General features: G+C 44.3%; 2 protein-coding genes across 3 annotated transcripts in view; both read right to left on the bottom strand.

Annotated features, from left to right (window-relative positions):
- Positions 1-12802, bottom strand: part of STAC3 (SH3 and cysteine rich domain 3) — a 33551-nt gene extending 20749 nt beyond the window's left edge. Inside the window, exons 1-3 of one of the 2 annotated variants that reach the window (XM_083599800.1) lie at positions 12480-12802; positions 9025-9094; positions 280-541 (exon numbers count right to left, since the gene is read on the bottom strand). In XM_083599800.1, coding sequence (XP_083455926.1) covers positions 280-541; positions 9025-9093 — 331 coding nt within the window. In that variant the 5' untranslated portion in view covers position 9094; positions 12480-12802. The remainder of the gene's footprint in view (positions 1-279; positions 542-9024; positions 9095-12479) is intronic. The other variant, XM_083599801.1, reaches the window with a different exon arrangement.
- A 3261-nt stretch (positions 12803-16063) lies between these two features.
- Positions 16064-22204, bottom strand: LOC310756131 (R3H domain-containing protein 2-like). The gene is made up of 4 exons (XM_083599830.1): positions 22095-22204; positions 21353-21453; positions 20611-20695; positions 16064-16880 (listed from the first exon to the last, which is right to left on the bottom strand). Exons 3-4 carry the CDS (start codon positions 20681-20683, stop codon positions 16540-16542), a joined length of 414 nt encoding a protein of 137 aa, XP_083455956.1. The 5' UTR covers positions 20684-20695; positions 21353-21453; positions 22095-22204; the 3' UTR covers positions 16064-16539.
- Positions 22205-22210: the final 6 nt, after the last annotated feature.

Raw genomic sequence — 22210 nt, 5'->3', positions numbered from 1 at the left:
AAATATGCAAATTAGTGTTCTTTTTGTGTGGTGCACAATGTTTGGCAATGCATAACTGCCCATCGTATGTTTGTCTTTAACATGACAGACGGACATTCAGCAGTGAAACTTCCTCCCCCCGCAACCACAGAGGTGCGGAGAGAGAAAAAGCCATGCTTGTCAGACTTCTGCCTGTTATGCCATTGCCAAAGGCCCAAGCACCCTGCCAAGAGAGGGACGAGGCAACCTTCTGAGCACCACCATTCCCCCTGCAGTTCAACCCCCTCAGGTAGGACTCACGGACAATCATGCGGGCACAGACGTCGCAAAACTTGGGTTTTTTGAAGTAATGATCCTTGAATTTGTGAGGTCTGTCGTTAACTGGTTTCTCTGGCTCAGGTGGTGGCTCAGGCTCCTCCTCCTCTTCATCCTCTTCCTCCTCCTCATAGATGTAGTAGATGGGTCCTCCAGAGGGGCTGACCAGCTCCCCATTGGCCTGTGGTTCCTCTGGGGCAGGCTCCTCATTGGGCTTGCGTTGGAAAAGCTGCTTTAGCCGCTGCAGCTGAAGGTCCAGGATGGGGTGGGAGGGCAGGGTGGGATGGGGTGGGATGGGGGGTGGTGGACAATCAGCACTTGATAGATGCCAACAGGGAACCTTGGCAACCAGCGCCATTGGCATGCACGCTCCAAACTTGTCCATGAGTAGCTCAAAAATGAGGCAAAGTGATGGCGGGGGGAGACCCACGGCACCCCTTGGGTCTTTGGCAAACACAGGGGAAGAGAACCCTGGATTGCAGGTAATGCAAACAAATGTCCAGTGAACATATAGAAGCAGCATGGTGGCAGCCATACAACTGCATGGAGACTGGACCACAGAGCTCACCCATTTGCACATAGTGGCTTTTCCTTGCACCACCCACTAACTGATGGTCTGCAGTGGCAGAAAACATCCAGTGGCCACATCTCAGGGGGTGGAAGCCACGTCACAGAAACAATTTGCATTGTAGAACTCTCTCCATGCAATGGCATTCTAAGCATGACTAGCAACTAATTAAAGATATTTTCTGTTTTAGTGGATTAATCATCTGCTTTTTAGCGATTAACTGGTTAATAATAATTATTCTAAAAGCAGGTATGTAGTTTCAAGTGCTTCACATATACTCATTGCAGCAAACCTTTTCTACGACCTTCTAGGGCAGAGCAGTACCACATTGCATATTTTTTGGGGTGGGGTGAAGCTTAGAGGCAGCAGTCTGCTTTCTAGGTCTGTGGGCAAAAGGTAGATTTCAAGTTGAACAGGGGGTGGGAGTGCTTGTTGACTCAGTCTGATTTTCTAAACAAGCAACACAACAAGAATAACTTCGGAGTAAATATGCACAGGATTACACTATAAGAAATGTGCTTTATTTGGGGGGATATGCTTTAAACATAGTTTAAATGAATTGTGTGTATGCAGCCCAAGTTATTGTAGGTGTGCTCTTTTTAACTTGCTAATAATGCAAATTAAATTTTAAGTCCATGTGCCTATGACAAAAAACTCAAAAGGTATCACTGGGCGAAAGATCTCTGCACTGCAGGGGTTGGACAAGATGACCCTCATGGTCCCTTCTGAAGCTATGATTCTGTGATTCTAAACCTACTCTTGGGTGGGTGGGGGGAATAGATATCAAAAGATTTGCTAACTTACAATTTAACAACAAAGAAAAGAAAAAACCATCTAATCTTTTAATTACATTCTTCTGTTGCAGAAACATAGCAGAAGCAAGACAGCCTCAAAAAAGTAAAGGGCCCTACCTTTGCAGCCTTGCTTATTTAAAACGGGCCCATACCAATTAGTCAACTAATTTTTTGGGTCATTAATGTACTGCTTAACACTTGCATTCCTAACTTTAAACAGCCAAACCCATCACTGATGCTTTGTGTGCCTTTCACTTAAGGTGCATCCCCCCCCCCCCCAATATATATTATTTCAGCTGTCAAGCTGGTACGGTAAGTGCACTAGCCACCCTTTTGTGGCATATAGAATTTTAACGCAGAATCAAAAACTTACAGGAAGCTACCTCTGCCTGTTTAATCTTTACTCGTATTAGGAATGTAGGTCCCATCTCCTGAAGTTCCCAGCATTGGTTGTGGAAGCCAGCACAGCGCCACATGGATTGGCTGGAACAGTGGCGATGTCATCAACCCACTCCACAATCTCCTCCCACTGATGCTGCTTTTATTTTAAAAGGGAGAGATGACACATGCACATTTAATTGAATAAATGTACATAATAACATTCCAAAATAGTAATGGCAGAAAGTCTGCTGGAAAAATATGGGGAGGGGAGACACAGGCTAAAGAGCCATCGTTCAATTCACTAGCCCAGCAGTTGGCAACTTTTTCCTACAGACCTTACGAATCATAAATTGTCTTGTTGGACAATTCAATAATTTTTTGTACAAGTATATGCATCTCATATTTTAATAATCACAGCATATAGTAGCTTTTCTACTGCAATGGATGTGTGTGTGTGATATTTTAAAAAACATGTTTTCCTTTACCACTGGCATCATCAAAACCAGCACCAAATTATGAAAATCATGGGCCCTGGACCAACCTCTTGTTAGCCTACTCCAGCCCTGGTCAAAAGAGTCTGAAGCGCCGCCATCTGGTAAAAAACAACAACTCAAGAGCAAGGTCAAGTACAGGCATTTCCAACTGTTCCACAACTTTTCTGTGGAGCTGCTGGACAGATTGTGAGAGGAGTAGTCCTGTGTTAGTCCCTTGTAGCAAAAACAATAAAGGAGTCTTTCGTCACCTTAAAGACTAACAAAGCATAAACTTTCATGGACACAGGTCAATTTCATCAGACACCTTATGTAAAATTTTAAAGAGAAAATTGTAATCTGAGAGCTGAATGGCAATGAGATGCAAAAGTTAAAGTTAATGATTATTAGAGCTTTAATATATGTTAGCCACAGCTTTAATCTTTTACAGGGGCAGATTGGTGAAAATTGCTGGGACACTTGTATTAACACCTACAGTGGAGCAGGAAACTATTTTGCAAGAAACCATTGTAGATACATAAATACTGGCATTATTCAGCCAATTAACACAATACTGCAATAAAAACAGAGCTCCTCCAGAGTAGGGCTCGTGGTGGACCACATTCCTTTGCACAGACCAGCACATCCATCTCCTTGATTGGCACCTGGGTGTGTGCCACTACCTCTGAATTCCAGTTTTTACACCACCAGTAACCTCACCCCACAGATGTGATAAAGTTCATTTTGACCCTGAGCAGTGCAGTTTGTGAAAGGCAGAGGCGGCGAGGGGGGCAAGGGGAAGCGTCACTGACCCAGATGTTGCTTCTGCTGCCAGGGAGGGAAGCCAAGTCAGATCACAGAGGACTCCTGGGGCATCAGTAAACTGGAAAGCATGCAGTCAGCGCTGCTTGAAATGCAACCCCACTCCTATGGTTACAGACGCTAACATGTCCCAGGGGAGGAGAACCAGCCAATACTCATCTCTCCTGCATTCATTCACATACACCTATTTGTGCACACACAGGGTCTCCTGGGATCTTAGCATTTGGCAGTGGAATCAAATGTGGAAATTCTTGCAGAGCTTGGGTTACTGCCGCCAGTTTCAGCCACCACAGAAAGCTAAACACGATAACTGAACCGACGACTCTTGAGCTGTGGCTCAGGATCTTTCAAAACATTGTGTCAGAACACAAATTCTCTGTTGAGAGACCTGACTGTTATCAGCTAAAGAACGGGAAAGTTGCTAGAGGTAGGGGAACAGCCTTGTCTTCTCCTGAAAAGGAATTTGACCTGAATATTCCATGTGAGCGATCAAAAACTCTTAAGGAGTGTGTGTATTAGAGATATGCTCCAAGAGTCAGTTTCCCTCTGCTGTTGCTATCATGTCTCTATCCCATAGGAATTAAAAAGAAAAGACACATTAGTGGTTCCTTCAAAGAGGGAGGAGATCTGCTCAAAGTTGGTGGTGTGTCTGCCTCAGTTCTAATTGCAAGAATTCAATTATTGCCCCTAGAAGTTGCATATTTCCCTGCCAGCTAATTTTCACACACTACCTGGTGCTGCAGAAGTCCGCTCCAGGGAAGCCATGCAGCCTCCCCCTTCACAGAAAACCCAAAGCACTCCTGCATATTCACCATTGCTGGATAGTGCCAGAACAGATAACGCCAGATGCAGCACAGCACAGAGAGTGGCAAAAAAGACTAAGCTGAGAATCTGGAAGCTTCTTGTTCAGATCTCTGCCATCTCTGAGTCACTAGCAGGGACTGAGGCAAGCCCCCCTTTCAGCCTCAGCCCCCTCATCTGCAACTGCCCTTGTTCTATAGAACAGCTTTCCTGTTGAGATACAACCAACATCCATTACCTGAACTTTCCAGAAACAACTGAAGGTATTTTTGCTCTGATGGGCCTCCGCAGCTGGATAAAGTCTTTGCCATGTGGTTCTACTTGACTGGGTTTTAGTTTTGTTTTAAATGCATCAGATGTGGGTGTTTTTTGTGGGGATCTAACTTTTTTTTGCTGTTTTTTAAATGTGCACTGCCTGAAAACTATTGTATAGAAGGTGGTCATATTTAAGGTGATTGATAAATTAACAATGATAAAAAATAATACTGGTCTGCCTTAAAGGGCTACTATGAGAAATACAGAGAATGTACATGAAACACTTTGAACACTTAAGAAAAGGTGAATCTATGCAATGTTTTGTGTGCACATGTTAAATGCATGCTAAAGAACAGGAAAGACAGGATTATCAGGGATATTTCTAATTTGAGCACACATTTTTAAGGCCCCCTCATTCCACTCCACTTTACCCTTGCAATGCCTCTGATTTTCCATGTGTTCCTGTTCTTGCAATTCAGAACCATCTTATATGCATTTAAAAAATAATAATCTTCGGCATATAAATCACATGACAACTCTATAAAGTAGGCTATGCTTCCCATTTTACAGATATGGAATGGCTGGAAAATAGTGATGTGTCCAACACACCGCATGACAAGAGTATGAGCATGGTGTGATCTGAAGCCAGGACCTACTACAGTGTTGAAGTTAAACGCTTTTATCTACTGCCATGCACTGCCTGCAGACATGCATAACAGCCGCAAGAGACAACCAGCACTGCCAAGTGCTTAATAATTTGGCTGTCTTGATTACCGTAAATGGGCCGAGCAGCAAGTAAACTAGTAAGCGATCAGGGATGTAATAAACAGTGTTGGATCCTTAGGGCTGCCACACATCACGTGGATTTCAAAGGCGGAATTGGCGTCTGGGGGGAATTTCCGAAATGTGGCTGCTTTGTCCTGGATCGAAAAATAGCTCAACAATTTGGGGTCTTCTTTAAAAAAGTTCAACAACCAGGGTGTTTTGGTTTTTACTTTTTGAAATATGGCAACCCTAAGATCTTGCTTTCCCCACCTTTGGAATGAGGCACCACTCAAAATATGGGCAGCAAAAAGCAGAGGCAACTTTGAATTTGGAGACAGGCAGAGAGCCGAAAGTTTAGAGCTGTGAGTTTACTGATTGGTGCTTTGAGAATCTGATGCAGGATTAATGCTTTTGCTGATTGCTTTTATTTGCTTACACTAGGCACTGTTTTTATGTGTGTAAACAAAAATGGATATGAGAACGATTTGTGTTTCCAGTACTCTCATCCAAGGGAAACTAGAATATCATGCCGTCCCCTGAATGGTGAGTTTAACATTAGTTCTGCAGACTAATTATTGATTGTTGAAGAAATTCCTGCCCCATAAAAGAAACATATTTAATTCTTTTGAGACCCAAGAAAGACATGCTACTAATTTCAATGATCTCCTTGTTTTTCCACAGGCAAGCTTCATTGCTCACAAAGACCCACACATCTCCATAAAGTATTGGTAGTAGTGGTTTGTTTAAAGTAAAAGTGATGCCACAGAGCAGGAATAGCCAACATGGTGCCCTCCAGATGTTGTTAGCTCTTAGCTCCCATCATTCTCACCACTGGCCATGCTGGCTGGAGCTGAGGGGAGCTGGAGTGCAGGAATATTTGAAGGACACCATGTGGCTATCCCTACCATATAGGAATTTAATCTTTGGCACAGATGTGTTTTACAGTGTTTGTGTACCTCATTTCAGCAGTGTGCAGAGATGAGAGTATAAATTAGTCATTTGCTAAAAGGATATCAAAGTATGACTCTGGATAAGCCAGCATGGCCTATTGCTTTCTAATAGTGGCTTCATAGATTAAAACTTCACAGATGTGTCTGTCTATGCTGATGCACAGCTCCACCAATCTGGGGGTCCCCAATCAGGCTGACCCACAGTGGGCCAACATGGGGATCACCTACCCTGCACCTGGTTCTGAATTAGTTCTGCAGCAGGGCTAATATTTCAGGGTAGTTGTTGTTGTTTAAAAAAATTCTTATTAAATATACAAATAGAAGGGAAGAAACTGACAGAGAGCTGGAGGGGTGGGGTCTAGGGGAAAGTCCTTCACAAATGACCTCTCTTGCAACCCTGCGTAATTGTTTCCTCCACTCAGAGGCATTTATCCTGCAGAGTACTACTTCAGGGATGAGGCCTGACAGCTCTGGATAGCTCTGGACCATCCAACCCAACTTACAGTGATCCGTGGCTGTCTCAACTCAACTTGCTGATGCTCAAATCCCTCTGAACAGGGCTGGTTTGGTTTGGTACTTGGCTGAATCCAGTACACAGCTCTAGTGTGTGTGTGCGCATGCGCACATGTGTGTATGTGTCTACAAGGAGCTCTGTTTGCACTTCCATCCTAATGTGTCCAAAGGGAAACTCAAATGGGAAGATGTGCAGTTTACCTAAAGCCAGCACAGCTTCCCCCTGTGAGATGCCTTTTAGATACAATATATTTGTTTACTGGCATTTTGTGCAATGCCTAAACTTATCTAGTCTCTGCCAACTCTTCCAAATTTCAGCAAACTGTTCAAAATTCCAGACTTCCACAGAATTACACAGCTTGAATACATTTGTATGCTTCACTGGAACAATACATTCCCTCCAAGGCAGAACTTTGACCTCTGTGCTGCAAAATTCCCAGCATGCCTTGCAGATTTAGACCAGGATCCAAAACAAAAGCACACCAGAAAAGCAATTTTCCCCACCAAAAGGCAGGTTGGGGCTTGAGTTTCTTGAACAGCAACCTTCCATACAGCAGGACAAACCATTATGGATTTCCTAGCTCAAGCAGAACATTGGACTAGATATTGTTCTATCCCATTTGAAATGGTTCTGCTTGTCTTAGAATTGTGATGCTTTTATCTGAAGGGGGCAAACGGCTGACAATATTTGACATCATTGTCACATCTACCAACAGGACGGGTTCAAGATCCTTGTATTAATTTACAAACCCTGGAACAATTTAGGTCCAGGGTCCCATAGGGACCATCCCAACCTGTAGATCCATCTCAGTCACTGAACTCATCCATAGCTGGTTGCCCTCCAAATTGGTGAGGCTCATTTGACATTAACACAAAACTGAGGTTTTAGTGCCACCAGCCTAGCCCTGTGGAATGTTCTTCCAATAGAAATTCATCAGGTGTTTTCTGTATTGACCATTAAACATTCCTGAAAATTTGTCAGCAGGCAATTAAGTTAATAACTTTCTATAATGCTTAGTTGGTGATCTGTGTCCCCCCCTCCATGTATGGTTTTTATTATGTATAAATAATGGTAAACCACTTTGATATTTTTAGTGAAACTGCAGTCTATAATTTTTTTTACAAACAAACAAATAAACCTGTTTTTCTAATTTTATGTTCCATTGTTGTAACCCGACCTAGGGCTTATGGCGAAGGGCCGGTAATAAATCTAATAAATAAATAAATAGATGGCCTACACGGCCCCCTCCAGATTTATGAAGAAGGGGAGGAGTTTGGATTTTATATCCTGCTTTATCACTACCCTAAGGAGTCTCAAAGCAGCTAACATTCTCCTTTCCCTTCTTCCCCACAACAAACACTCTGTGAGGTGAGTGAGGCTGAGAGACTTCAAAGAAGTGTGACTGGCCCAAGGTCACCCAGCAGCTGCAGGTGGAGGAGCGGGGAAGCGAACTCGGTTCACCAGATTATGAGTCTACCGCTCTTAACCACTACACTACTCTGATTCTGATGCAAGTAGATAAATAGGTACCGTTGCAGCGGGAAGGTAAAAGCTGTCTCTGTGCGCTCTGGTTTCCGTCACGGTGTTCGTTACGCCAGAAGCGATTTAGTCGTGTTGGCACATGACCCGGAAAGCTGTTGGCGGACAAACGCCAGCTCCCTCGGCCTCAAACAGAGAAGAGCGCTGCAACCCCATAGTCGCCTTTGACTGGACTTAACCGTCCAGGGGTCCTTTACTTTTACCTTTTACTAAAAAAAAGGCAGTCAACTTGTTGAAAACATCATGCCAATTGCCCTGGTGTATGAAGAGTGTTTTGTTTTGTTTTTCTGAATGAACACCCAACCTAGACAGGCTGGCTTTTATTTTGTTATTTAAAAGTTTTAAAATTCTGGTTTGTTAGCAACCCATGGGTTATAGATTGATGGCTTTCTGTTCAAGAAAACATGTTGTTCTTAAATCCATGTTAAATACCCATTCTTTAGTAGCTTTTTTGGATCATGGCAAAAAGATAACTGCTTATATTTAAAGTTGGACAAGCTGGCCCAATGGCAACCATAACCTTCAGGGAAACCATGAGAAGAAAGTGTGCCATACTCTGTGCTCATAGAAATAAGGCAACATCAATGGCTCTTCCCAAGACTTACATCTCAGGGTTCCAGGCAGGTACATTGGTGGTTTGTTGGGATGGGATGTCCTCAGCCTAAACTGCAAAGAGCAGGATATTCCCATCTGATTGGTTGCAGCCACTGTGGCCAAAACAGGCCAAAGTCAGAAGGTTCTGGCATCGTAGGACATTCTTAAGGAGGACTTCCAAGAAAGACCCCATGGCTGATTGTGGAGGAATTGGGACACAGAAATGGGAGTCACCACACCCTTGTCCTCCCAGAGTACAGCCCACAACAGAACTTACCCCTTCAGTCGATTTCCCCCCTTCAGATGTGGGTGATGCAGGTGGCTCAAGAATTTCTTTTTCTGTCATACTGCATGGGGAAGAAAGCAGGTGCAACAATAAAGACGCAAAGACATAACCCAGGCACCTCCACTGTTTGTAGGAGGTGGGAGCCAGAAACCCGTGGGACGGGTGGTGCTCACAGCATCAATTTCAGGTGAGTGTGTGCGCGTGCACACACTCATTATTTGCAATGTCCCCAAACTCAAACCACACTTAATCAACAATCCTCCATCAAAGTGGGCCGGGGGAGGGGGATTTCCATAACAGGAAACCACAAATACCTAGGTTAAGCTTCCAATCTGGTGCCCTTCCAATGGTTTGGACAACAATTTCTCCCAAAGCACCTGGAGGGTAACAAGCTGGTGAAGGCTGACCTGGATGTTTTCCAGCATCAGGTGTCTAGCAAATAGGAGCCTTGGGATGGAAAGGGTGAAATTACACCACAGGCATCTTTGCGGGTGAATGGCTGGTAAAGGTAACACAGGTTCTCAGGTTGGCTGGGCTTGAAGCTAACCAGGACTTAGCTCTGGCACCTGTACAAAGAACACATGCAGAGTGCCTCCCCCCCCACTAGCATTGCCACTTTTTAACTGGTAGGATAGGGATAGTACAGCATTCTCTACCATCAGTGGGATATGACAGGTGGAATCTGAAGGGGCTTGATGAGACTATGGATTTATCTAGTTGCATTTTTAAAACTATGAAATAAGAGTTGGCAATCAAATGGGGACTGGGGCATTATTACCTACACAGGAATTTCTATTTTCAAAAGTGAAACAAAACATTCCATGTGGTATATTTCTGTAGAATAACTCGCAGGAAAAAGGAAGTTTGAAAAATCTTGATGCCCTTTTCTGACATTTATGAAATTGAATAATTTGATGCCTTCTCTGCTGAAATGAAATAAGGCTGTAATATTTTAGGAGGTGGTATGTGGACACTGAAGTTTAACGACTGCATAAATAAATGAAATCATGTATTACTGTTTATTATATAAAAGTATGCAATTTAATATTTATTAAGAAAAAATGGTGGTGGGGGGGGGGGAACCCTCACCTTTAAAGTTCTTTCATCACAGCGCAACACATATTCTTTAACCAGAAGCAGAGCTGACTGAGAAGATGCATGCAGTTCTGAGGAACAGCTGAGAGTGATTAAAAAGGGGTTTGGATTTTTGAAAAAGGGTATTTGGAGGAAGGGTGGAATATAAATTTAATATACTTTCTGCTGCTTGACTGATCAGTAGGAAGGTATGTTGTGGTTTATACAAGATTAGGCAGTGAACAAAACCCAAGACAGTATAAGCACATTCCCCAAGGCCTCTTGGAGATTATGCATAATGGCTAGGGAATATAATAAATTCAACCAAGAAATTCACATTTCCCCAAGATGTGCAGAGCCTCTTATACTGCCTTAGGGCAGGGATGGGGGAACCTGGGGCCTCCAAATGGTGTTGAACATTTAGCTCCCATCAGCTCCAGCAAGAACCATCAATGGTGAGAGATGTTGGAAACTATAGTGTAGCAACACCTGGAGGGCTACAGGTTTCCCATACTAGGAGTAGGGTATGTAGACCCACAACTACCAGTACTCCTGGGGCTCCTGTTAAATCCTCTAGTTTTCTTCCTTTTCTTTCTTTACCAACTAAGGCTGGTAAAAGGGTAGGCCATTTCAAGATACTGAGAGCTAACTCTTCTCCTACAGTTCTCGCGGTTTCTTGAGAGTGAATGATTATTAAACCAGTCAAAATTTATAATAAAATCTCCTCAGAGGGAAACATTAGGGAAACAGTTGCACAATTTTCCACATAGGGATTTATTTGATCTAGTGAGGCAGAAGAGAAATTCACAAAGAGATCACCCCCTTGGCTTCTACTGCTCACTACTTTCCCCAAGAGGTTATGGGGATAGCTAACCAGAGTTTAACATAGTTGGAACAAAATCAGGATTTCTAGGAGAAATTCATTCAGAAACCAACTTATACTTTAAAAAGACCCCCAGAAATGCATTATTACCTGGTTAATGTTTGAAGAGAGCAGATGGATTGCAGCACTGGAAAAGGTATAAACAAAATACTTCATTTCTATAAACAGGCGCTGGGAAGCCCTGCTTCTTAATCCTGGCTGTATATGGAAAGGCTGGAATTACTCAGTGGTGAGGGAAAGACACTCTGAGGTGTTTTTCTTTTATTATTATTACTTTTTCAAATGCTTAAGCCCTGCTGTTGTAAAAGAGGTGCTGGCACTGAGCCCTGACACACATTAAGTGCTGACCAAAAGTACACATACTTCCTCACCTGCCTAAGCTGTCTAAAAACCTGAAAATTTCCGAAGGGGCTCCTCTTCCTCAGCAGAATAACTGAGCCCCATAAATATCAAACTGGGAAGAAATTATTTGTTGATATGGGCCATTTCCTCCACTCAGCAAACCACCTCCCAAACCTTAATGAGAACCAGGAGTGGCCAACGGCAAGCATGGCCCATGCCTGTCATTAATAGCCACGTCACACTATCAGGACATCAGCAGAAAAGCATTTGGGCTGTCCAGTGCGTAGCTGCTCCCAAGTGTCTGTGCCCACAAACGGACTCAAAGGTTCTGCAGCAGTCATAGCACCCCTCCGCCTCGCATTCCTAGAGGTTTCCTCATGGCTGCCTGGCTGTCTGCTTGGACACTCACGTAAGCTGCACATTTGCTGGGTGGTGCAGACAGGCAGAAGAACACACTGCTGTACAACTCTCAATGTGTAAAGCAGATATAACTCCCCAAGGGCAAAAAGTTATTTGCATTTAAAGCCTACATTTAATCATATCAAGGCAGCTATGAGGGCTACAAATAGTCTTCACCTCCCCCCCCCTTTAGTATCAATTTTAATTAAGATATTTTTAGAAAACAGCAGAAAAACTTTTTTTAAAAAAAAGCATAATGTGCTAATCCCGTTTTCTTTCTCAGAATTGCTTTATAGCAGGTGCCTTAATATTCTTTGCTTTAGACTTTTAGTGGGAATCAACCCCGTGAAAGCCAGGCGACCGTGCTGCAAAAATGGAAAAGTACTTTAGAAAGTCTTGATCTTTCATTTCTAAAAGCACAAACTTACAACTTGTAGATCCCAACACATACCCTCTTGCCTGTGGATTACCACAAAGCACAATTATTTCCGCAGAAATGGTCATCTCCCCACCCTCTTCCAGAAAAGGCAATTCGGCCATTTTAAACCTCCACAGATTGAAACATGCATATTCCTCTACCTCTGAAAGCAAGTGGCTTAAAGTGGGTAAAATGAACTGCCTTATTTGCTTTTTGAGGCATGAGTGGCATCTTTCATGGTTCTAAGTTCTGGGACTGAGACGTTTATGCCTCTGTGAGCCAACAGCAGATGACAGTGGTGGAGGCTGGAGAAAGAACAGGCACACTTACCTTCAAGAATAAAGGACACACACTTCCTGCAGGTTAAATCCTTCCAAAAGTATCAGGCAGTTCCCACAAACGCAGCTCTCCCTTCGTCCTGCCCAACATCTCACTTTAGAGATCCATGGGGGATAAAGATTTTCCCCTTCCTGAGTCTTAGCATGTAAAAGTTTGCCGTCCCAGCACCACAAAGAACTTGAGTGACAGGAGAGGGGGAAAGACAGCTGCCATCTATTGGGAGGGCTGACATGGAGAAATTGGACACTGAATAGCAGCTTGAACATGGCTTGTGGGCCAAACTGCCTGAGACAGCAACACAAAAGCTCAGTTGGGAACTGAGGAGGGGAGGGAACTGTTCAGATACTGGCATAGAAATGAGGCAGATCCATTGGCCTAGGAGCTTTTAAACAGAAATCACTGCCTGGGATACAGCCTCCAACTGACCTCAATGCTGCAAATAGTGCACCTTGACAGAGTATCTCAGGCCATAACATAGCATCACAGACAGCTAGCCGGGAACACACAACCCCACTGGGCTTCCTAATTTTTCATAGATGCCTTTCTGTACAAACCTATCTTCCTTATGCAAGAGTGCAGTCTATCAGTAACACGTAATGAACATGTTTGCTTTCTGTTCTCCATTGCCTTTAACACCTGACAGATTCTGCAGCCATCCTAACTTGACCATTTTTTCTCAAGTTTGTAAGGCATCTGACATCAGTGTTGATTCAAGAAAAAGGAAAGCAATGTTCAGAGCAGGATTTCCCTCCCACCCCACCCCCCAATCTAGCTCTGTAAAGGGCAAGCCATTCTATTTCATACCAGCCACAAATATTTACTTGCTTTTCGCCAACCAACCCAATAAAGGAAATCAGAGGATCAACATGCTTCATAACTGATGCAGTTTAACTTCTCAAGCCGCAGGCTAGCTCTAACAGACTGCCCTTTCCCTTGAGTTTCACCCATGGAGTCTGGATAGAGATTACAGAGTACACAGTGCACAGGAAGAACACAGGAAGCTGCTTTAAACCCTGTCAGGAGATTTGTCCCTCTAGTCTGGTACTGTCTAATCTGGCTGCAAGCGGCAGTCTCAGGGGGAAGTCTTTCCCAGCACCTGTTAGCCAAGATCCTTTTCTTAAACTGGAAGTGCCAGGGATTAAACCTGGGATCTTCTGCATGCTATGGTGAACAACAAACTGACCACATCTGGCTATGGAGCAGATTAATCATATGCACCTAGAACTTCAGAATTGAATTGTATTTCTGTGTAAAGTGCCATATACACTGTATGTCTACAGTCCAAGACTGGATAGGTTTGTCTTTTTAAAAGGCCCTTGCCCAATGAAAGGAACCCACATGTTTTAACCTACCTATTTTAGATAATAATTGGGATGAGGATGAGGATGAGGATGATGGTGTGTGTGTGTGTGTGTGTGTGTGTGTGTGTGAGAGAGAGAGAGAGAGAGAGAGAGAGAGAGAGAGAGAGAGAGAGAAGGCTGAGAAATAGGAGTTTGCTTAAGCATCCCACTGAGATGATGGCAGAGGAAATAGATTCAAATCAATGAACATCTAGATCACAGCTCAGGATCTTAGTCAGTTGGAGAACTGTAAACTGCAGCAGCAATGGGGAGGCAGTGACTGGGAGTTCCAATGGTCAAGGGTTGGGGAAGTGGCACCCCACATAGATCTGTGTCCTTCCACAAGGCTAGAAGAAGAATGAATTGTGAAAAATGAACAGACATGTCATTTCATTACTTTGCATTATTTATATGGGGCTAGATTCAACTGAATAGTTGTACTAGCCCGCTGAAAAGCCCCCACAGGACAGTGGGGCTTTCCCCCTTCCCTCTCTACCCCCCCCCAAAAAAAAACCCTGATGTGAAATGGTTAAGCTAAGGAATATTGCACTGGGAATTGGCATCTTGCAAAGAGCATCACAAATAGAAATAATGGTGTGAACAGAACCAGCATGTCTCTGGTTATAAGGGTGGGTGGGGATTCAATTCACCTGGCCAACTAAGTCAAAATAATCCCTGCCAGGAAGAAGGATGGATCTGCCCCAGGTCTCTGTGTGCTACATTTTCACATGGATGAAGATTATGATTCTAACATCCCAGACTTCATGTCTCTTGCTTATGTATTTTGTCTAGTTTTAATTTCTAAACTTAAAAGATGTGGAAGATGAATGTTGCCTCGATGTTACAGTCTCCAAATCTGGAAACTCTTACCTCTAAATCCTAGATGTGTGGTTGCTGCTATGGTGAGCCGCAGACGTTCAAAGGTATTCTGGTTTAGCATTCCATCACACGTTCCTGGGCTGAACCTGGACACTGAGAAAATACACTGGGGTCCAAGCTAAGCCTTGATCTCCTCAACCAAAGTTCCCAAAGCTTTGGCTCCATATCTTGAGTAGGTTTCCCCCTGCCTGATTCCTATTGTAGCACATAAATAGCAACTTGCTTTTCAACTTCTCTTTTGCTAGCTGCAGAAGAGGAAATCTTTTGAGGCTGTTTTCCCGTTTGCAAAAAAACACACAAGATTTTGGACTTTAGGCTTGCTAAGAGTCTTGAAATGTCTTTTTTTCTGAAAGCCACATAATTCAAATATCATACTATTGGTTGAATAGTATGGTTACACTCAATGAAAGGTTGCTACCAAAATCACCCCAGCCTTGTGTTGAGCTCTTCCTGTAAAGTTTAGCCATCCTTAGCCAAGATTTTCCTCCTCCCCTATTAGGCAGGCAAAAGCATAAGTTGTATAGATGTCATGGTGGGGTGCTTCTTCAGCAGCAGACTCATGTGCAGTGAACACCTAGCTCCCTTCTCCAAATAGGTGGCACTATTTTTATTTAAAAGGACTGTAGAAAGTTGTCTTCATTTTTTAGCAGTAATGATTGCTAAAAATTGGAAGCAAGTCTAAGCATACAGTCAATTCATATTTGGCCATTAAAAGATCTACAACCTAGACAATGTAATGGAACAGTCATATGTGCTTTGACTTCAGGGGAATACACCTGAAGTTAAGCGTGGTTTGGAAGCTTGAGATAATGAGGGAAAGGTGAGAATCTCTTACGGTAAATGCTTGATGCATTCGGATGTTAACCTTAAATCAGAGATGAAGTACTAAGTGGCAAGCATTGGGCTCACACACTCTCACTTCCCTCTCTTCCTCCAGTGAGGGAGAACACTGGAAGCACCTGTTTCCATTTTCAGCTAACTGCAATTGGTCACTGTGCCAAACCGGGACTTCATACATTACACTTTTCTTACCTGATGTGTCTTTGTAACAGGTGTCATTTTGTACATTTTTTAAAATTAAAAATAAAAGCACAGTAGCCAGGACCAAAGGGATGAGCTTCACACAGCGTTTCACCTGGTTCTTGCATAGGGATAAAACTGCAGGTGCTTCGCTGCCCTGCTATTCAGGTACCCAAGTGTCAAATACCCCAGCCATCTGTCCCTGCCTAGATAATTTTCCAACAGCTCTCCACCAACCTCCGGTCCAAGCAACATGCCTGGGTTAACTCTGGTGAAAGACAAAGGGTCTGACCGCTGTGCCATCCAAAAGAGAAAAAGAGGCAGGGAGAAAGCAGCTTTAAAGTGACAGACGATTTTTTTATATATTTAAAAACCAAATAATAATATTATTAATAATAAACCCAGATTAAATAAAATGTACAGTGAACATACCCAGCCAACATCTGTATGTGCAATTAAATACGGCTCCGTACCGCGGCACAACGCTGAACGAAAACAATATACACGTGTTCCGGAGAGGGGTTGAGGGGTGGGACATGTTCTTTCACGCAAAAAAATAAAAATAAAAAAATAAAAAACAGAAACCCCCAAAACAAAGCAAAAAAAAATCAATGTCTCTCTCTTCATTCTGTCCATATAAATATCTCCAGAAAGATTCCCCCCCTCCCCCACCAAAAATAAAAAGGGGAGGAGGTGCATGTGGGATAAAAGGAGGAGGATGGTGGGGGAGGGCAGAAGAGGGCAGCCAAGGAGGCCTGAGAGGCCAGTCCAGTGTGCTTGTTGCCCCCTCCCCGCCCCCCCTCCGCCTGCCCCTATTGGGAGCTGGCACGCTCCAGCACACGCAGGTCGTAGTTCTTTTTGGCCATACGCAACTTGAAGCAGCTAAGTGAGTTGTTGAGACGCAGGGAGGCATTCTGCGCTGCCAAAGGGCTGGGGAAGACGGCCACAATGGTGTATAAGGCAGCAAGGTCAGAATGCCTGCCGTTCTCTGTAGTTCCATGGTTGTTGTCGCCTCCTCCTCCTGGACGCCCCTGAGTCTCTTTGAGCCACTGGATTTTGGCACCAGACATGGCAAGTTGAGTGAAGAGCTTGTCGGCCTCTGTACGCGTGATGCCCTCAGGTAGATCAGTCACTTCCAGTACACGGCCCAACACTGTAGGGGAGGCCATGAGGGAGCAAGGAATAAGAAAGAGAAAGAACACTTTCAGCACCCTTGGCGGCAACAAAAATTGTGGGCAGAAAAGTGAGTGACAGGACCTAGAAGTCTTGGGTCTGGCTGTCATTTTGGCCAGGTCTTATGGGTTGGAGTCACAGCTCATTTCGTCAGCCATACAAAACTGGGGTTAGACCCTAATCCCAGTTTTGTATGGGCTCTTGAAGTACATGTTTTTCTGTTGAAATGAAACAGTAATAAAACCTGTTGCTGACTCCTCTAGGATAATAATAATAATAATAATAATAATAATAATAATAATAATAATAATTTATTATTTATACCCCGCCCATCACTCTGGGCGGCTTCCAGCAGAATATTAAAAACTTCCCTAAATGATAAACAAATGAGCATGAGGCAACTGAACAGTTTGTTCCCCTTGTCCAGCAGGGGTGCCAACTTGAATAAAATATTGGGGGAGGGGGCAGGCAAACCCTGCCCCACATAATCGATCACAAGATGCAGCAACATACTCCATTGATACCGTACACATTCACCACATGCCTGAGGTGTAGTCAAACTGCACTTACCAGATGTATTGCAACCACAGCTTAGATCAAACAAAAGAAAACTGGCAATGATTTTCACAGGTGGCAATACTGTAAGTCAACATTAGAAATCATCTGTACAAAACAGATTGGTGCCAATGTTTCTGGCATTTAAATATGTTGTTGTTGGCATATCTGATATCTCCAAGCATACTCCACTTGATTACTACACACCAGAGAATGTTAATACAACAGATCTGTTCAAAGCCCAGCCTGATATAATAAGCACGCTATCCTGGATTGTCTACAATGCTTCTAAAGTGCACCAGGCCATTTTCAGGATTTTTGAGAGTGGATCTGGAGGGGTGCAGTGGACGACCAAAGTTCAAAATGCTGCTCAGCCATGAAGCTCAGTAGTTGAATCTAGGGAAGTCACTCCCTTTCAGTCTACCTCTCAACTATTATTGAAATAGTAATAGTTTCAGATCAGTGGTACCTAAACTTGGCTTTTATCACTTTAGTTGTGGGATCAACCTCCAAAGAATCCTGGGAACTTCCGCTTGGTGAGGTGCTAGGAATTATCCACAGCTGTTGTGAGAAGAGCTCAGGGAGGCATCTTCTCCTGCACACCAAGGTGCTGGTGGTCTGAATGGCAGGTAAGCAACCCAGATTGGAATTGACGTTGTGAAGACAGAGCACCGAGGATGCAGAATCCTGATCCTGTTCAAACATAGCCTACACCAACTGGCACCCTGAAGCAGCCACCTTGCTGAAGCAGTAGTAGGCTTTTCTGTCCTTAGTTCTGGGGGTTCCTGGTCCATAAAAAGAACCACAGGCCACAATCACAATCAACTGTTGGTGCTTTGAGTCTTTGACAGACGGCACTGTCAGTTTCCACAGAACCTTATAAAAGCCAGTGCGCATGCTCTTCTACATGCTCATCCCCTCACATACTCTTAATACACCCCAGACTCATTTGTCTCCTTTCTGCGTCCCTGCCCCAGTCCATTTCATATCACTAACTCGTTTCAACATTTTCCTAAGCAATTTTTAATTCAGCCTTTTCTCCTCCTGCCCTGGCTCCTACACAAATCCCATACTACATCTCCAAACTCAGGTATATTGGCTGGGAGCAATCAGGGCCTTGTGGTCCACCTTTTCCCTTTCAACAATTCTGGTAGGGATATAATCAAAACTTTGAAGACCCTTGACTGTTTACAGACTAATTGCCAATCAAGCAAGGAAAACATCTGCCTCTTCCCCCATGGGCTCCCCCACATGGTCTGGGAAACATTGCTCTAAGCAGAAAAGAATTTTCCTCTCCAGTCAGTGCCAAGTTTGCTGCCAGTCATTTTCACAGACTCCTGTGCTAGAGGAACTGGGCACTAGAGCCAGCGGTTGTGTTTTGGCAGCAGCTCCAAATCTGCACCCCAAATAAATAACTGCATGACAGTTCCAGTTTCCAGTTAGCAGCAGCAGTGCTGGGTCTTGGCAGGCAGGATTCTTTGCTAATATTAAACAGGCAGAGTAGCAAATATAGCAGACCCACCCCAGGCTATTTTCCACTGGGGGGTGGGGGATGCAGGTGGAGAAATTTCATGCTCTAAAGAGACTCTTAAAGGAACAGCAGGACATCACCGTGTAGTTTGTTTACAGAGGGGCATTTTCAACACTCCTCCTCATTTACTGGCAAGTGGGTTTTACTTGCCGGCTTAGCTCACCCTGTCCAAATCTAATTGGCAAGCTTTAGCTAAGCTCCTATTACCTCTACCTCTCCTTCAAATCAGAACCAGTGACGGCGGTGAAGATCCTGTGGAGGCGGTTGGTGGATGGATGGCGGCGAACAGATTGAGGTTGAACCCTGACAAGACGGAAGTATTGTTCTTTGGGGACAGGAGGCGGGTGGGTGCGGGAGCCTCCCTGGTCCTGAACAGGGTAGCCCTGCCCCTGAAAAACCAGATGCATGGCCTGGGAGTCATTTTGGACTCACAGCTGTCCACGGAGGCGCAGGTCAATTCTGTGTCCAGGGTAGCTGTCTACCAGCTCCATCTGGTATGCAGGGTGAGACCCTACCTGCCCGCGGAGGAGTCTTACAAGAGCAGTGCATGCTCTGGTTATCTCCCGCTTGGGTTACTGCAATGCACTCTACGTGGGGCTACCTCTGTAAGAATTGAATAGCACCTTAAATATATAAAATGATTCCCTTCCTTTAAAGACCTGAGATTTTTTCAATAAATACTGAAGTTGGCTTCTGTATAAAGAGTTTGATGTTCAGGGCCAAGCAACTAGAGGCCTATGTTAAACTAATCCCTAGAAAGTATTTAGGCTGCAATCCTGTACATGCTTTTACCTGGGACTAGATCCCTTTTACTTAAGTGGGCTTCCTTCTGAGTAGGCATGTAGGGGGTTGTGCAATTAGCAGCAAGTGGGGGCTGGCCCTGCTTCATGCTCCCGGGCTGTATTCTCGACTGGGGGGCATGGCTGGCAGAGGTGACAGGTTTGCCTTGGAGTGGAGCATTTTTTATCAGAGCTGTGAAGTTCAGCCACACACCCTCCCCCTTGATTTATTATTTTTGGAGTGTGGGGTCAATGCTGTTGCCCTTGTTCAGACACCATGGGAATTTGTAAGGGAGGGTGAAGTAGCCACATTTGTGGATGGCACTCAGCATGTTTGTCTGCTGAATCCTTCCAGGCTGCTGCAAAGAGCTCTGAAAGGGCCTCTCCAGCTCCCAGCTAGGCAAATGTTTGTGTTTTGTAGGAGTGAGACATGGCAGGACAGGAGAAGCCATTTTCTGGTTCACCTCAGGCAGCAAATGCATTGGGATGGCCCTAGCTGCTCTCTTGGCACCCATGGCCAGCCTTGAAAGAAGTTCTGGCAAAGGTAAGACATGAGTCTTTCTTGCAACTGGAGAAGACTCTCAGTTGGTCTGCTAGAACCCTATCCCTTTAACCAACTAGAGACTAGTGGATGTGAACACCCTGCTAGGAGGAAATAATAAATGCTTGAGTTTCCCCATATTCCTTGGCTGGATGTGGGTTGGACAGATGGGCAATTCCCATTCAACTGCTTTCCCCAGTTTAGCATTTGCTCCATTACTCTGGCACCGAGCATAAAGACAAATCTAGAGATCTGCTGTGGGCAACACTGATGAGGCCAGTGGAGCATGAATTTTGTCACTTGCCTACATCACTTGTTCCGAGGTCCGTGGATGCAGACTTGAGAGCCTGTTTCTTGCTTCGATTGCCATGCTTCATCCCTGTTTGTCCCTGCAATAGAAGAACAATAGAACTGATAGCATGGGACACTTTCACGCTTGATCATGTGCCACCCTTGGTATTTCAATCTGGCCATTTCTGTGAAAGACCCCAGTCTGAACTTTAGTTCTCCCATCACAGTAAATAACTTTTAGTTCAGGCTTAGTTTACACAAGTTATACTGCATATTCATACAATGCACTTAAGTGTGTAAAGCCATTCACATGTGTTATCTTGGCCATCCTTGTAATTCTGTACAATGGGCCTATTATTCCCACATGGCCAAGACCACCTAGGGCATTTATGTGATGACCATGCTGCACCTATATCACATCCACACTATGTTTCTCACAGGACTGACTGATCAAGATCAGGTCTGGGGTTAGCATCTTATGAGGCTTTGTGGATGGAGCTAAACAAAATTCTAAGGATGAGAACCTGGTTGGTTATTCCATCTGCAATCCTAAATAGGGAAGGAGGTGGAGATTTTTACAACAGGAATGGGGGTTGTGTATATGGCGCAAGGGGCTCTGAAAGCAGCTGTCCTAATGCAGCAACACACATAAGGGACTACAAATAGCAGAAAGACACCATACGTACTCCTGCCTTTCTTCTACATTCCCAACTTTACTATTATCCACCAGTGACTCAACCCATGTCCATTCTCACCTGGTGTGCTGTATAGCTGGACTGGTTGTGCAACAGAGGTGGGGGGCAGATGGAGAGATTGTATTGCAGTGGCTGGCCCAGCAAGGAATAGCGGCCATCACCTGGGAAGAAACAGAGCCAAAGAGAGGTTGAAGAGGGCAGTTGCACCTAATGTTCAAGAAGCAGCATCTTGAGCAATCATTTGTTTTCTTTGCTGTTGGAGGATCCTCACTTTCCCACACATACAGGAACACAGGGTCAAATCATTTCCAGCTTAACAGCATGACAAAGACATTCCAAAACCTGTAAATTGCCAGTGTTCCTGGCTTGGTAATAGAGGTGGAAGGCTTCCCTCTGGACAAAGATTTGACATGGAAGCATTTGAATTGCATCCAACTCAAGTCTCCAGAGATTGAAAGGTTGTGGTGGTTATTCTGCAGCATGGACTTTAATAAGGAACTGCTCATTTTATAGCTCCTTGGGTGTCTCCTGTGAAGGTTGGTGTTTATGCCCTGCAGTGAAGCAGGCAGAAATTAGAAATGCGAAGGAACTGTAACTACCCACAAAGCATCTTGCTGGCCATTATGACATCAAACAAGAAGTTCCTTCCTTTGTGAGTCTCGAAAGCTAGGCTTCAAGCACACACTGCATATATTTATTGATGCAAAGGTTGCTGCAGCTTAATCATGGAGTTTTTCTCTATTGTAACTAAAATTCTTTAAGTTCTTTAGCTATAACAAGAACTCCCCAGAGTTGTCCTTACCTTGTGCTGGGCCCACAGGCCGGGGGAACTGTGTAAGGACTGGGAGGGGGCTGAGTCCGGTGCAAACGCTGTTGAGACTAGTGACAGGTGAAGGTGTAGGGGACTGTGTGGGGGAT

This window comes from Podarcis filfolensis, assembly GCF_964270895.1.
Source record: "Podarcis filfolensis genome assembly, chromosome: 2".
In the NCBI taxonomy this organism is placed as follows: Eukaryota; Metazoa; Chordata; class Lepidosauria; order Squamata; family Lacertidae; genus Podarcis; species Podarcis filfolensis.
Note: the sequence above shows the minus strand (reverse complement) of the source record. Positions and strands in the feature narration are given on the sequence as shown.